The sequence below is a fragment of the Aphanomyces invadans genome (genome assembly GCF_000520115.1).
Source record: "Aphanomyces invadans strain NJM9701 unplaced genomic scaffold supercont1.9, whole genome shotgun sequence".
Classification (NCBI taxonomy): Eukaryota; Oomycota; class Saprolegniomycetes; order Saprolegniales; family Verrucalvaceae; genus Aphanomyces; species Aphanomyces invadans.
In genome coordinates this window covers 157179-170129 of record NW_008580154.1, presented here as the reverse complement: position 1 = coordinate 170129, position 12951 = coordinate 157179, and the positions used below count along the sequence as shown (strand labels likewise).

At 55.8% G+C, this 12951-nt stretch overlaps 5 protein-coding genes across 5 annotated transcripts; 3 read left to right on the top strand and 2 right to left on the bottom strand.

Annotated features, from left to right (window-relative positions):
• The first annotated feature begins 691 nt into the window (after positions 1-691).
• Positions 692-2820, top strand: H310_05254 (hypothetical protein). Its single transcript, XM_008869917.1, has one exon. It carries the CDS (start codon positions 715-717, stop codon positions 2773-2775), a length of 2061 nt encoding a protein of 686 aa, XP_008868139.1. The 5' UTR covers positions 692-714; the 3' UTR covers positions 2776-2820.
• Positions 2821-3391: 571 nt separating this feature from the next.
• On the top strand, positions 3392-5990 carry H310_05253 (hypothetical protein). Its single transcript, XM_008869916.1, has 9 exons — positions 3392-4301; positions 4427-4491; positions 4563-4734; positions 4786-4944; positions 5022-5106; positions 5168-5337; positions 5439-5562; positions 5618-5714; positions 5769-5990. Exons 1-9 carry the CDS (start codon positions 3420-3422, stop codon positions 5920-5922), a joined length of 1908 nt encoding a protein of 635 aa, XP_008868138.1. The 5' UTR covers positions 3392-3419; the 3' UTR covers positions 5923-5990.
• Positions 5941-7336, bottom strand: H310_05252 (STE/STE7 protein kinase; the record flags this gene model as incomplete). The annotated part of the gene is made up of 9 exons (XM_008869915.1): positions 5941-5967; positions 6179-6277; positions 6332-6422; positions 6476-6575; positions 6619-6679; positions 6736-6828; positions 6904-7000; positions 7064-7146; positions 7193-7336. The coding sequence occupies 9 exons, from the start codon at positions 7334-7336 to the stop codon at positions 5941-5943; spliced, it is 795 nt and encodes a 264-aa protein (XP_008868137.1).
• Positions 7337-8565: 1229 nt separating this feature from the next.
• On the top strand, positions 8566-11772 carry H310_05251 (hypothetical protein). The gene is made up of 13 exons (XM_008869914.1): positions 8566-8817; positions 8871-8909; positions 8963-9157; positions 9209-9363; positions 9408-9605; positions 9659-9689; positions 9745-9810; positions 9859-10099; positions 10152-10268; positions 10374-10526; positions 10627-10910; positions 10955-11221; positions 11272-11772. The coding sequence occupies exons 1-13, from the start codon at positions 8587-8589 to the stop codon at positions 11455-11457; spliced, it is 2163 nt and encodes a 720-aa protein (XP_008868136.1). The 5' UTR covers positions 8566-8586; the 3' UTR covers positions 11458-11772.
• H310_05250 (hypothetical protein) lies at positions 11432-12944 on the bottom strand (the record flags this gene model as incomplete). Its single annotated transcript, XM_008869913.1, has 5 exons — positions 11432-11613; positions 11710-11801; positions 11847-12299; positions 12353-12760; positions 12822-12944. The coding sequence occupies 5 exons, from the start codon at positions 12942-12944 to the stop codon at positions 11454-11456; spliced, it is 1236 nt and encodes a 411-aa protein (XP_008868135.1). The 3' UTR covers positions 11432-11453.
• Between the last annotated feature and the right edge of the window lie 7 nt (positions 12945-12951).

The window sequence follows — 12951 nt, the reverse complement described above, 5'->3', positions numbered from 1 at the left end:
TCGTGATGGCGGGTGACATAGCGAGGTCGCTTGGTGGCATGGGCAACGGAAGCATCGTTAACTCTTTAACTGCCTTATCTCAACAAAACTTCGAAAAAACTTCGATCGAAGTTATGGAGGACTTGCGAGAAGGACAGTTCTCAGAAACAGGACTCACGAGAAGGATTTTCTGGGCGTTTGGAGGTCGCGGCGTGGTGGCTGGTACGCTCGCATGCGGCGACTTCCGCCCACGACTTACCAAGCTTATCATGAGCAACATGCCCCCAGCGCAGTCGCTCACCTTGTCATGAGCGATTCAAGCCCGTGACATCGGCGACACTTGAGCTTGGACTCGCACCGACCACAGACACAGCCGCACGTAGCCTACCCATGCCGCCGCCCTTGGGACCATTCTGCCTCGAAGTTCGTACACCCTGGCGACACAACACATCACCGAGCGAACAGCGTGTGGATGGGGGCGGCCATCATATGCTACCTCCGGCACTTGTTGGGCCTTTGCAAATTCGACTGGGGCGCCTAGCAACGCCATGGCATGGTCAATGAGATTGACTTTGGTGTGCAGTTGGAGCGCCCTTCACGAAAGCCACGAGAGCATGCCAACCATGTCCTGTGACAGGCCCTCGGCTGTAACATGTGAACGGCATGTACGATATTAAATTTCACAGGTTCCTCGCATGTCGCTCTGCGAAACTTGTGCACGAACACCGCCGGGCGATGCGGACGTCGGCAACGACCTACTCGAACGGGACGGCGTCGTCCGCGACCGAGTTCAGCGTCCAGACGTTGCTCCATGCAGGCCTCGATGAGAATGTGTCGGTGCCCCTACAGCTCGCGTTTATCTTGGCTGTGACGTTGTTTGTCCTCGGGTTTCAGTTCATCCTCGAGTCCGTGGAAGCTGTCATTGAGCGGCATCCGACGTACTGGACGCTTCTCAACAAGATGTACCGCGAAGTCCTCATGGGGGGTCTCACCGAGTTCGTGTCGCGGCGTATTGATCAATGGGACGTGCTGTCCCAGTACAGCCAAGCCAAGCTGAACCTGAGCGACTCGATGGTGCTGTACTTTTCGCTGTCGATCGCAATTCAATCGGCACTCATGTTTATGATGCTACGTCGGCGCAACCGCAAGGTGGACGCGCTGTCGGTGCTCGGGGCCCGGGACCTCCTCGAGTACATGAACGCGGACCCTGTTCGGGCAGCGTCGAGGCTGTCGCAGTCGGCGATCAAGACCAAAATCCTCCAACACTTCTTCCTGACCACGTTTGGCCTACCCGATTTATTTTCGTTCCCCAAGTACCTCCGGTCGATCCAGGACACGGAGATCTTTTCGCTCTTTGACATTGAAATCATCGAGTGGCTGCTCCTCGTCGCCGTGTACACGTTTTTCTTTTGGATGGCCGACTTTTTCGAAGTCACGCGGTTCATTCCGGAAACCGCGACGGACGTGACGATCGAGGCCGGCGTCGGGCTCGCCAACGCCGAGCGCATTCAGGCTAGCCGCGTCGTGATCCTGCTCTTCTTTGTGCTGGTGCTGTCGTTGTCGCTGCTTTCGCTCTACTACTTCATTCGCCACCGCGTGCACCAGATCGTGGTCCACGCGGGAGGTCACCGCGAGTCGTACGTGGAAGCACTGACAGAGATCGCCGCGATCGAAGACATTCGCCTCGCGACGCCCATCTCGAACAATCAAGCGATTGCCATGATGGCGACGCTCGCGGAATCCCTCTCGGACGTCGAAGATCACTCGAGCATTTGGGACTTGATCATGTCTGGCCTTCGGTACGTCGCGGGCCGGTCGCACCAAGCCAAAGCGAACGCGTTGCCGAGTCGAGATCTCCACCTCCGCTTCTTCAGCCGAAAAGCAATTCACGTGTTTGCCAAGATCCTGCTCTCGTTCAACGCCATGTACTTTGCCTTGATCTGGGCGACATTCAATGCCAGCATCGGTCCGGTCATTTCGTCCGGCTATGCCGTGTGGTACCCTCCCGCGCTGGTCGGGATCATGGCCGTCCTCGTGTTCAACATGATGTTCTTCGCACCGCGCCTCGTGCGCCAACTCGCCCTCGTCAACGCGACTGTCCGCATCAACCCGAACGAGCTCAAGGCCGTGATCGAACACTACTCGGACGTGTTGGAAATGCAGGGCAAGATGGCCGAGGCGATTGCGGCATTCTGCGACGCCAACCTCAAAGACATGTCAGATTTTGAAGCGGACGTCATGGCGCTTGACGCCGACCAGACCCAAGTTGTCGAAGTCGAAGCGCTGCGCAGTCTCATCAAGCGGTACGGGTTCCGCTTTTCCAAAAACAAGTTTCAAACGTTCGTGCGGCTGCAATTCCACACTCGGGGCACAAAAGTCCCATACGTGGAGTTTACGACGCTCCTTGCGAGCTTGCTGCGGCAAATCCAGCGCGACGATGTGGAGCGTGGCAGCAGCGACGACGACGACGTGATGCATCCCGATTTGCACCACTCAAATCAACTGCATGACGAGGCTGTGGACAATGCCGCCATCGCGGCCACGGCCTCGCTCCATGAAGCCATCGGCTTGTCGACCAAGAAGCGAGACATGCCCCTTCGGCAAGCCAGCAGCGGTAGCTTTCGACGGCCGACACCGCTGCTCCTTCACACTCTCTCGGCTTACCAGCGCGTGAACGCCGAGGACGACGCGACCGAAGAAGCGGCGGCATATGCATCCATCCACACCCCCGGTCGGGCTGCACCTACCGCGGCACCGACGTCATCCAACGGTCCATCGTCCACACCGCCGCATTAAGGCAAATCATGAAAACAAGTAATCGACGAATTTTCGCATTGGGGACGTATGGAATGAGCAAGGAATACTCGCGCGAGACTGATCGGGACGCATAAGCTGCGCGTGTCATGGCTTGACTAATTCGAGGAAGCCCATGCATGCATGTGCAATGCGGTTGGAACGTGGCTGTGGGCCAGACCAACGGCAGGTTGACTCTGGTCCAGCTAGCTTGGATATCAGTAAAAGCTAGCTGAACTAGAATCAGCCTGCCGTCAACAAGAGTACTGCCTGCAACACACGAGTCAGCAACATTGTGTTTTCAGTGCCTCAAAACCGTTGCAAGACTGCCAATGCCGATGGATGAGACTAGTTCTGGGCTTTCACGTGCGTCTGCCCACCACGCAACAGGGTCGATGGAGGGAACTCCTTGGAATTGCAGCATCATGAACCCCGGACGCACTCGTTTTTGAAGTCAAGGAAGAGCTGGTCCACGTCAAGCGATGATAAGCACAAGCGCAGTCCGCTTGCCGAGACGACCCCAACCATCGCCATCAGTGTCAACGGCCGCTGGCAATTAGAAGCTAAGTGATGTTATCCGGATGGATCCGGATATGATGTCGTTTCATTCGAGATTTTGAAACGTCCGAGTTGGCGGCGGTGTGAACATGCACGACGTACGGTTCCTGGTGGCGGCTCTGGCCGCTGTCACGGCGGCGGCCACATCTCCCTGGGCTCCAGTTGGTCCAGCTCCGAAGGGAGCCATGGTGACCCTTCGTTTCGCGCTTCGAGCTGCGACACCTTCGGCGCTTGATGACGCATTGGCCTCGGTCGCCGATTTCCACTCGCCAGCGTATGGTCAGTTTCTCACGGATGTTTCAGCGCTTGTGCATCCCAGCGCAGCTGCGATCGAGTCCGTCGAGGCGTTGTTCCACGCACATAACGTTTCCCGGAGCGCTCACGGCGATTACGTCCGTGTGGCGTTGCCCGTGGCTGCCGCAGAGGCACTGCTCCAAACGGAACTCTTCGAATATGCACATCAAACCGCTCACGACCGCCGCATCATTCGACCTCGAGAATCGTACACGCTTCCACCCGACGTCAACGATCACGTCCTACTCGTGGACGGCCTGGACGCGTTCCCAACGCTGTTTCAAGCCCAGTGGCGTGCTACGTCAACAGGAGCAGACGAAGCCTCGTCTACGTCCGTGGCTGCCATCCAACGCGCGTACGATTTGCCGTCTGGCTTGGATGCGTCGGATCCACGCAATGCGATCATTATCGGCGCGTTTCTCAAAGAGACGTTCAACGAGCGCGATGTCGAAAAGTATGTGACGAGCAATCAAGTCGTCGGGACGGACTCAAAGCCACGAGTGTTTCATGGGCCGCAGCCCGTGCACTGCATCGGAGATGGTAAGGGTGTTGGAACAGGTGAAGCATCGCTCGACACGCAGCTCGTGGCTGCTCTGACCCAGAGCCAGCAAGCTTCGGTTCTGTGCTACAATGGGCACCGCCTTGACGACCAAGCTTTCGACGATAGCAATCAAGAGGTGGGTTGAAAGTCTTAAATCAAGGCTGTCCAGGCAATCGATGTGGATGGATGGGCCCATCTAGCTCTGCATGGCGTCTTTGCCCACTCAGGATACGTGTGAACTGAGGTTTCCGTCGTCTGTAGCCCTTCCTATTGTTCATGCAAGATGTCAATGCCATAGAGCCTCCGCCCGCGGTCGTGTCCATCAGGTATGCTTTCGCTCCACTTGGCAGCGCGCATCGAACGTCCATTTTTTTTCACCTGCTACCCTTCCTTGTAGCTATGCCGACGACGAATGCGCTTTGCCGCCAGCGTACATGGCAGCGGTAGATGCCGAATTCAAGAAAGCGGGAGTTCGAGGGACAACAATCGTCGTGTCCAGTGGAGACAACGGCGTTGTCGGAAGCAGTTTGCTCGGCTTTTGCGGCATGCCAACGTGCAGTCGATTCCAGGTCCACCCACCAGTTGTCTCATACGATGTTCGATTCAACACACGGACGTAGCCACAATACCCCGCGTCGTCGCCGTACGTGCTATCCGTTGGGGCGACAAAATTGCTTTCGTCCGGGGAGGTGGCGCTTTCGACGGAAAATGGAGGCGCAATCACGACGGGGTCTGGCTTCAGTAGCTACATTAGCCGGTCAGCTGCGCCATCCTTTCAAGTAAGGGATGCCCTCCATTTGTTCACCCGATGGACCTTGCGTGCTGTGGCGCGTTCCTCATCCATTTCGACTTGTAGGACAATTTGGTCGACGCTGCACTATCCCATCTATCTCCTGACGCTCTTGGCAAGATCAACCCAGCTGGACGTGCATACCCCGACGGTATCCGCATTTCTTCACTTGAATCGTCTCGACCAGCGCTATTGATATGCGTTTGCTGCAGTCGTGGCGGTGGGGCACAACGTCGGCGTGTACGTGAATGGCGGTATTCAGCAAACGGACGGGACGTCAGTGTCGGCGCCGGTGGTGGCGTCGCTCCTGGCGCATGTGAACAAGTGGCGCTTGGACCATGGCAAAGCGCCACTCGGCTACGTGGTCCCGTACTTGTACAAGGTACCTCTCCACGACATGTCGAAATGGGCAGCATGGCACTCAGTCAAGGACGATGACGGGTGGACGAAATACGACGACTAACATGGAGTCGGTGGCGGTAGCTGTACTCAGTATGCCCGGAAGTGTTCAACGATATCACATCTGGAGTGAACAAGTGCGGCGGACTTGGCCAAAGCTGCTGCGCCGACGGACTCCACGCTGATGTGGGCTACGACTTGCTCACAGGTGGGATCGTAATGAAGATCACGTGGAATCTCTCAACGTTGCTGGCATGGTCCAGGCCTGGGGGCACTGCAATATAGAGTGTGGGTCTCCAAAATGGACGCATGCGAAGCAAAGATGAAATCAGCAATGAATTTGGCAGCCGAGTCTTCAAGGTGAAAACATGTTTTTGTCGTGAGTACACATCCTCACATGACGTTGACATGCAGTGAGGATCGGCAAGACGTCATGTCCAGCAGTGCTATGGTGGCAGTCGCGGCCAGCGCAGGGATCATTGCCGTGGTTGCTGGTGTCGTTGCAGTCGGTCGTCGCCATGGTTCCCAATCGCCTTGTGACGCATCCCATTACGTGTTTATTCGTTAATGGCTTCTAGCCAATTCTTCACTTGGTTGGCACATCGGACTCCATCTAGAAAACAAAATGCTTACATGATGAGTCGTCAACATTCTCGAACGCTCACCGGTCGCGTCGTGGAGCTCCAGCCACGACGAATACAATAGGGTATCTGTCGACGCGCGCTCCGTTGGCTACAATCCACCAAGCTGTGAAACAAATGGCGAAGGCGGCACGAGCGCCATGGAGGTCGGCGATAGATCAGCGTGCAGAGCAAGGGCCTTACGTCCTTGCGAAGGCAATCGTTGAGGAAATCTTGAAACTCGGTGGAAAATGCATCCGTGGGCAACGCTGGTGGCGGCGACTCGAGAATGCTCTGTACGACCTACTCACCACACGCAACGACACACGGTGTGGAATCATGCTCCAGGCCACGTACATCGATGTAGCTACCGCATTCGCCGTACGGGTACGCGGCTAAAGCACACTCTAACAGTACAAGCCCGACACCCCAAATGTCGGACGAGAAGCTGCGTCCGCGACTGGAATGAGCTTCTTTACGCCGTCTTTGGACACGACGTACTCGTACGGCTCGTTCTGGACTCGCTCTGGCGACATGTACTTGAATGTGCCGACAAATGTCTGCGCCATATCGAATGTCCCGGTCAACTCCCGCGCGAGACCTACGGCTGTCACTCCAGAAAAGGCCAGGCGGGACGAAGGCACCGAAGTCAGTGAGCTTGACGTAGCCATCGCTCGTGACGAGAATATTCTGTGGCTTAATGTCCTACAGGGGTATGAACAACGAATGATCATGTCGACAACAGAGTTCGCTGGATGTACGCGGTGAAAATGTCGAGCTTCTTTGAGATGCTGCAGGCCACTGAGGATCTGGTACGTCATGTGGGCCAAGATCCGCTCGGGGATAGCGCCGTGCTGCACCAGGAACGATGAGGTATTTGATAGAGTTCGTGGAATGGCGGAAGCGGCGATGGCTGGATGGTGACCTACCTGGCGCACCAACGCATCAAGGGACCCACGATCACAATACTGCAAGATTAAGCTGAGCGCGTGGTCTTTGAAGAACGCGCCGTAAAAGTCGACGAGCCTACATCATGTTGGGATGCATTCGGTCGCAAGTTGTGAACACAAGTGCATGAAAAGATTGGACCATGGCGTAGCGACGCTGTATAAGGTTTGAATCTCCGTGAGAATTTGCCGCCGCTGTGCGCGATCGTAGACGTTGTGCACCGTCTACTCGAGATCATGAACTTTGCTGAGCCAAGCGGACATTGTACACCTTAATGGCGTACAGGGTGTTCGTGGACCGATCGATTGCTTTGAGGACAGTACCGCTGCATCCTCGACCAAGAAGCCCCAGCGTCTCCAGGTTGTCAATGTCGACAGAGCACTGGGCATGTTGAGTTGAATAAGGTGTGATCATGCTGCGGAACGTACTTGAGCAGTGGAGGCCTCCACTGACGATTTTCGTGTAGATTCTGGTCGACTGCGAACACCGTTGCTGTACAATGGGGGTCAAGGAAATGGGACCACCCTGAGGCATTGTGAGCACGATTGCAGGGTCAAAAGGATATCGTGATGGCAAGGCGGCCTTTGCGAAACGTCGTGTCACCAATATCACAGGACATTTCAAGGACGTTCGTTTCCTCCTGGTCCGTTGATCGTTCCTCTTTCCCCTCGTCGTGTTTCGAGCATCCGTCATCCAACTCTAGGGTCGGCGGCGGCACGCGGCGCCCGCGGAACGACATGATTTTGTGAAACGGCTGATACTTCAAATAGCAAATATTTCAGAAATTCAAAAATCTTCCGATAATGTTCCTGAGCAAATATTTTTATTGGCATGTCATTCTGCCGTGCCAACCACCAACGGCGCCTTCGCAAGGGAAGACAGAACACAACGCCATTGGGGGGCTGAAGAAGCTGTCCCTTCACGCACCATGATGACTATTGCCCCAAGAATACAGCTCGAAGACGTGCATTTCGATCATAGTCTGGTGCGGTCATGCCTACTCGAACCGCAGTGTTGCCTCAGACCCGAGCGATTCAAACCGGATTTTACCAACGCCCACGAATTATTTTTTGCAAAAATATTGAAAAATATCTCTCGGTGTAAAATTATCCTGTACGACTGCCATGCACTCCGTCGGTTTGTTTACAGCCAGCAGAATGCGCCGGAGGCACCCGTCGTCGTGACGATTCACCAGGAGCGTCATGGTCTATGGGGAGCTAGCTACCTTGTGACCAAGATGCTTGCATGCCTCGTTTGTTTTGCTCGTTTGCTCCATGTGACAGGTGACCGTGACCACGTAAAGTTGTACCTCTCGGGTCCTCAGGTGGGAGCTCGAGAAATCACCGTGTTCTGTGGCTCGTCCGGCCGTGACTTCGCCACCTACCTGCTTATCGATTCGTCGTCGCCCCTTCTACAATCAGCTCACGAACCTTATGCAGACCATTTTACTGAGAAGAGAGGCAGCGCCATGGTGTAGATGGTCGTGGTTGCATGTAGTGGCGGTGTCGTCGTCGTCGGCGTTGGTTGTTTTGGTGACTGCCATCTTACGGTTACATGTGAAGAATTGGAAAGAATTTTATTATCATACAAATTTCAAATCCAAGCGATGAAATCATTGGAAGGGACAAAATAATACAGTGTGACTTGAGAACACTTTCGTCGAGATGGGGAGCAAGTCGAGCAAGCTCTCGACGAAGCGCGGACCCGAGGCCTCTGGCAAGAAGAATGAAGCGTCTCCACCAGCCATCACACCAAAGAAGGGTGCATCGACACCCAGGACTCTCAAGCAAGCGGAGCAAGAACCAACGCAAGCAGACGAGGAACCTCCGTCTCGACTGAGCGAGTCGACAGAGAGCGTCACAGATGATGAGCGGTTCTCGTCGACGCAGTGGAAGGTACAATTAGACGTGCACACTTCATGTAAGTCATCGCGGTCATGCCCTTGTAGTTGTTCAATGACTTGGAGAACCGTGAAGAAGCAGAGATGGTACGTCGATTCCATCGACGTGTGATCACACATGACTTACGGTTGCGCGTTAGTTTGAATTGTCGTCGTTCCTTCGCGCTCTACATGATCACATGCCAAGCACGGACGTGGACTATGGCGACCTTGGTCCACCCCCTCCGACCGACTCGTTGCGGATGCAGCACCAAGTTTCTTGGCATGCCGCTGCGACTATCGACATCACCGACATGTACGAAGGCATTCTTTTGAACGACCCATTGACCAAAGAAGTACGATCACTCTCGCGCGATGCCATTAACTCTGTGCTCATCGTGGACCAGGACGCGCACAACCTTGTCGAAAGCTTCAAGCGAGGGCAGAAACTCCATCGCAACTTTGCCATGCACATTCTCACGGCGGCCCTTCAGCTGTTCCAGCACAAACCCAACATCACAGAAGTCTCGATCACGCCGTCTCCCCACATTACGATCGTCGGGTACGGCGCTTCTTCATTGCAACCCCCTCTCTGCAACTCCACAGGGACTTGCACGGCCAACTCGACGACCTGCTCCTCATTTTCCGCGAGAATGGGATGCCAGGGCCGGAAAATCCGTACATTTTCAACGGCGACATCGTCGACCGCGGCACACGCAGCATCGAGTGCGCACTCATCATCTTTACGTTCGCTGTCGTGTTCCCGGACTTTGTCCACATCAACCGCGGCAACCACGAGGATAAGTCCGTCGTCCCGACCGCCGCCGCCGCCATTTCTAACCACTCGATGTATGCAGGTCCATCACTGAAGTATTTGGGTTCATGAAGGTACACACGAATGGAGATGTCCTGCTGCGATTCCTTGCATCGGCGTCTGCCGTAGGAATGCCTCCTCAAGTACGACTCGGAGGTGTACGCGATGTTTTGCGTCGTGTTTAAGTGGCTTCCGGTACGTCCATCCAGGGGAACTTGGGGATCCATTACGCGTGGTGGTTAGATTGGCACGATCCTCGACAAGCGCATCTTGATTCTGCATGGAGGCATCCCTCGGGACGCAACGACCAAGCTGCACGACCTCTCGGACATCCCGCGACACTTGTATGACCTGTCCATGTACCGGACCAAGGGCGACACGAAGGAAAGCCGCAAGCTGCACAAGACGATGCGCATTGTCAAGGACATTCTGTGGAGTGACCCGCACACGGTCAACGGATGGAAAGAAAACCCCCGCGGCGCAGGTAATCTCAACCGACGCCGTCATCCACACGCGAGGATTGATGTCGTTGCCAGGAATCAACTACGGCCAGGATCACGTGTACAAGTACATGGTGAAGAATCGCCTTGAACTGATCATCCGATCCCACGAGTGCGTGCCAAAGGGGTTCGACTGGCCGTTTGGAGCCAAAGGTGCCGATGCTTCCACGTCTCTGTGTTGGTTCAATGACGTCGATCGACTGAGTTGGCGTCGTGGAAAGCCCTTTGTTAATCGAGTGGACGGTGGACTGTGTGTAGGCATGCTCGTGACGCTGTTTTCAGCGTCCAACTACTGCGGCGTCGCCAACAACATGGGATGCTTCATGCGGATTCCTCGGACCGGCAAACCATCGTTCTTCCAGTACATGGCGACAACGTCGGAGAGTGATTTGGTGGCCACCAACTTGGAAGGTACGACCTGTTGTGGTCGCTGTGTCTGCTGCGAGACTGTTGGCGGCACATGGAGGATGGATTGTCATCGCGATGGGGCATTACCGCGCACTCGGTGTAGGTCTGTTTGACATTATCGTGACACACCGCGAGGACCTCCTTCGCCAATTTCAAGCGGTCGATTCGTCCAGCACGCAATGCGTGTCGACGGCACAATGGGATGCCGTCATGCAGCAAACGCTCCAGATGCACCTCAACTGGGCCAGCATTCGACCACTTCTTACGTCGACGGAAGCCAACCAGACGATCAACTACGTCAACTTCCTCAACCGGTACCAAGCTCGTGGCACGTGTGGTGCCGACGATGCGGCGGCAACGCCGGAAGGACCTGTGGCACCCGACGTGGTACGCTGTCGTCGCCAGCGACTGCTCACGCCATTCAAACGTAGGCCGACCGCCGTGACATGTTCAACAACATGTATCGATATCGCAAGCGCCTCCAAGCGCTGTTTCAAGTGTTCGATCAAGATGGGAACGGGACGATCAACCTGGACGAGTTCAAGGCCGGCATCGACATCCTCAACAAGCACCTGCCGCCCGGGATGAAGCCGTTCACACACGCCGAGGACCTCATGAAATCGCTCGACTTGGCTCACGACAACGAGATCAACATCAACGAGTTCATGGAGTGCTTCCGCATCCACGCCAACCTGACGGTACTGCGGCGGCAACGTCCTCCACTTGCATCATCGTGACTGGCGTCTAGGTCCAAGCCAAGTGGCGCCGCGCACGCACCAAACTCCGCGCGCTGCAAGCCCTCGGGATGCTCAAGGTCATCGAAGCGCCGGCGATCGTGACCGCGTCCGACGTGCAATTGGATGTTGACGAGTCCGAAACGAAGCATCGCGATGATGATGACGACGACGACGAGGATCTGACGCATTCATGTTAACAAGGTGGGAGCACGGCGCGATCCCACGTCAAGAGTGCCTGGAGGGTGCTCACGAGCGCAGCCTGGGCGTCGCATGGCCGCGCGTGGATCTGCCATCCTTGGACGGAGATGTGGGCCACGGACGCATCGGCGCCGACCACCGGTTGGATTTCGAGTCTATGCCATCATCATGCCACTCAACAGACGAGCTAACAAATGCATGCACTCATGGAACGCTTCCAGCCTGGATACGTAGATGGGCATGCCACGTACTGAAGGCACTCGTTCATCCATGTCTCGCCGTCGCCGAGCGCTTGCTCTGTTACGGGTTGATCGATGGTTTGACTTGTGAGACGGTGGCGGCTCTGTGTGCATGCTGACTGCCGAGATCGAACAAGGCGATAGCGTACCTCAGTCGACTTGTGCCACACCACGAGGAGCGTCGTGTAGTGGACGCGGCGCAGTTGACGAGGCTGCCGACGGAATTGAAAGTCGCGTCGGACAATAACCGCGTGATTGTACAATGGCGATGGAGGCAGCGCCTGGAGAACGTCGAGTTTGCGAAGAAAGGGCAGGACGTGCTGGAGCCGACTCGCGTGCGTGAGCATGTGCCACGTCCGGTCGAGGAGGCCGTCGACGCTGCTGGCTGGAATCGACTTGGATGATTTCATGACAAGGCGCGTCGCTGCGACGTCGCGTCGATCGGTCCACCCGTCGATAAAGTTGTTGTAGGTTGTCGCAGTGGAGGGGACGTCGAACGCTGACATCTCGCGCAGCATCCGCGCTAGTTTGTCGTGGCATTGATCGACTGAGAGCGGTCGAAATGCAGCAAAGTCACACACGGTCATCGAGTGAATATTGTCCTGCCCGAACCATGGCGGTGAACATGCACGTGCGAACGAGAACAACGACTCACCAAGGTCCAAGTGTCGGCGGCGGCAGTGGAAGCCTGCACGGACGACGCGAATGCGCTGAGCTTGTCGATGGCGCGCTGCAACGTGTTGTTTTCAACTCGCAGTTGGTCGGCGAGCTGCAAGAGGTTCCTGTACTGGGATTGCTTGGCTAAAGTCGACGTGTCCGCGGTGTGGAGACTTGGGAAGGACGATTGCAGCGCATGGTACTGACGTTCTAGCGCGTACACAGTCTCAGCAAGGTCGACGAGCTCGCGCTTCTTCTTGTGTCGCGACCGACGCGAAATCAAGCGATGACGAAGACGCTTGACCACGTCCGAGTCGTTTTGACTCTGCTCCAACGCGAGTTCGAGGTTGTCTTCGCCATCACTGGAGTCTTCGTCCGATGCAAAGTCCTCTTGTGGTGGTCCACACTTCGCATGCGAGTCGACGTTGATGTTGGTTCACGCAAGCGCGGCCAGCGAGGTTGCCTACCTGTGGAGATATCGTCCGTCCTTCCGCGTCAGGCTGCTTTGTTGCCTCTCCTTTGGACGTAATGGCGTTGTCGATGTCGACCAAGATGTCGATGTCGTGGTCATCGGGCATCCAGTCTTCCATGCTGCTG

Coding starts and splice junctions, on each gene's coding strand:
- H310_05253 (XM_008869916.1), top strand. CDS start 3,420: ATGCACGACGTACGGTTCCTGGTGGCGGCTCTGGCCGCTGTCACGGCG. Junction 5,107..5,167: donor TGGACGTGCATACCCCGACG/GTATCCGCATTT, acceptor CGTTTGCTGCAG/TCGTGGCGGTGGGGCACAAC. Junction 5,338..5,438: donor TGGTCCCGTACTTGTACAAG/GTACCTCTCCAC, acceptor CGGTGGCGGTAG/CTGTACTCAGTATGCCCGGA.
- H310_05251 (XM_008869914.1), top strand. CDS start 8,587: ATGGGGAGCAAGTCGAGCAAGCTCTCGACGAAGCGCGGACCCGAGGCC. Junction 9,606..9,658: donor CGCGGCAACCACGAGGATAA/GTCCGTCGTCCC, acceptor CGATGTATGCAG/GTCCATCACTGAAGTATTTG. Junction 9,690..9,744: donor AAGTATTTGGGTTCATGAAG/GTACACACGAAT, acceptor CGTCTGCCGTAG/GAATGCCTCCTCAAGTACGA.
- H310_05254 (XM_008869917.1), top strand. CDS start 715: ATGCGGACGTCGGCAACGACCTACTCGAACGGGACGGCGTCGTCCGCG.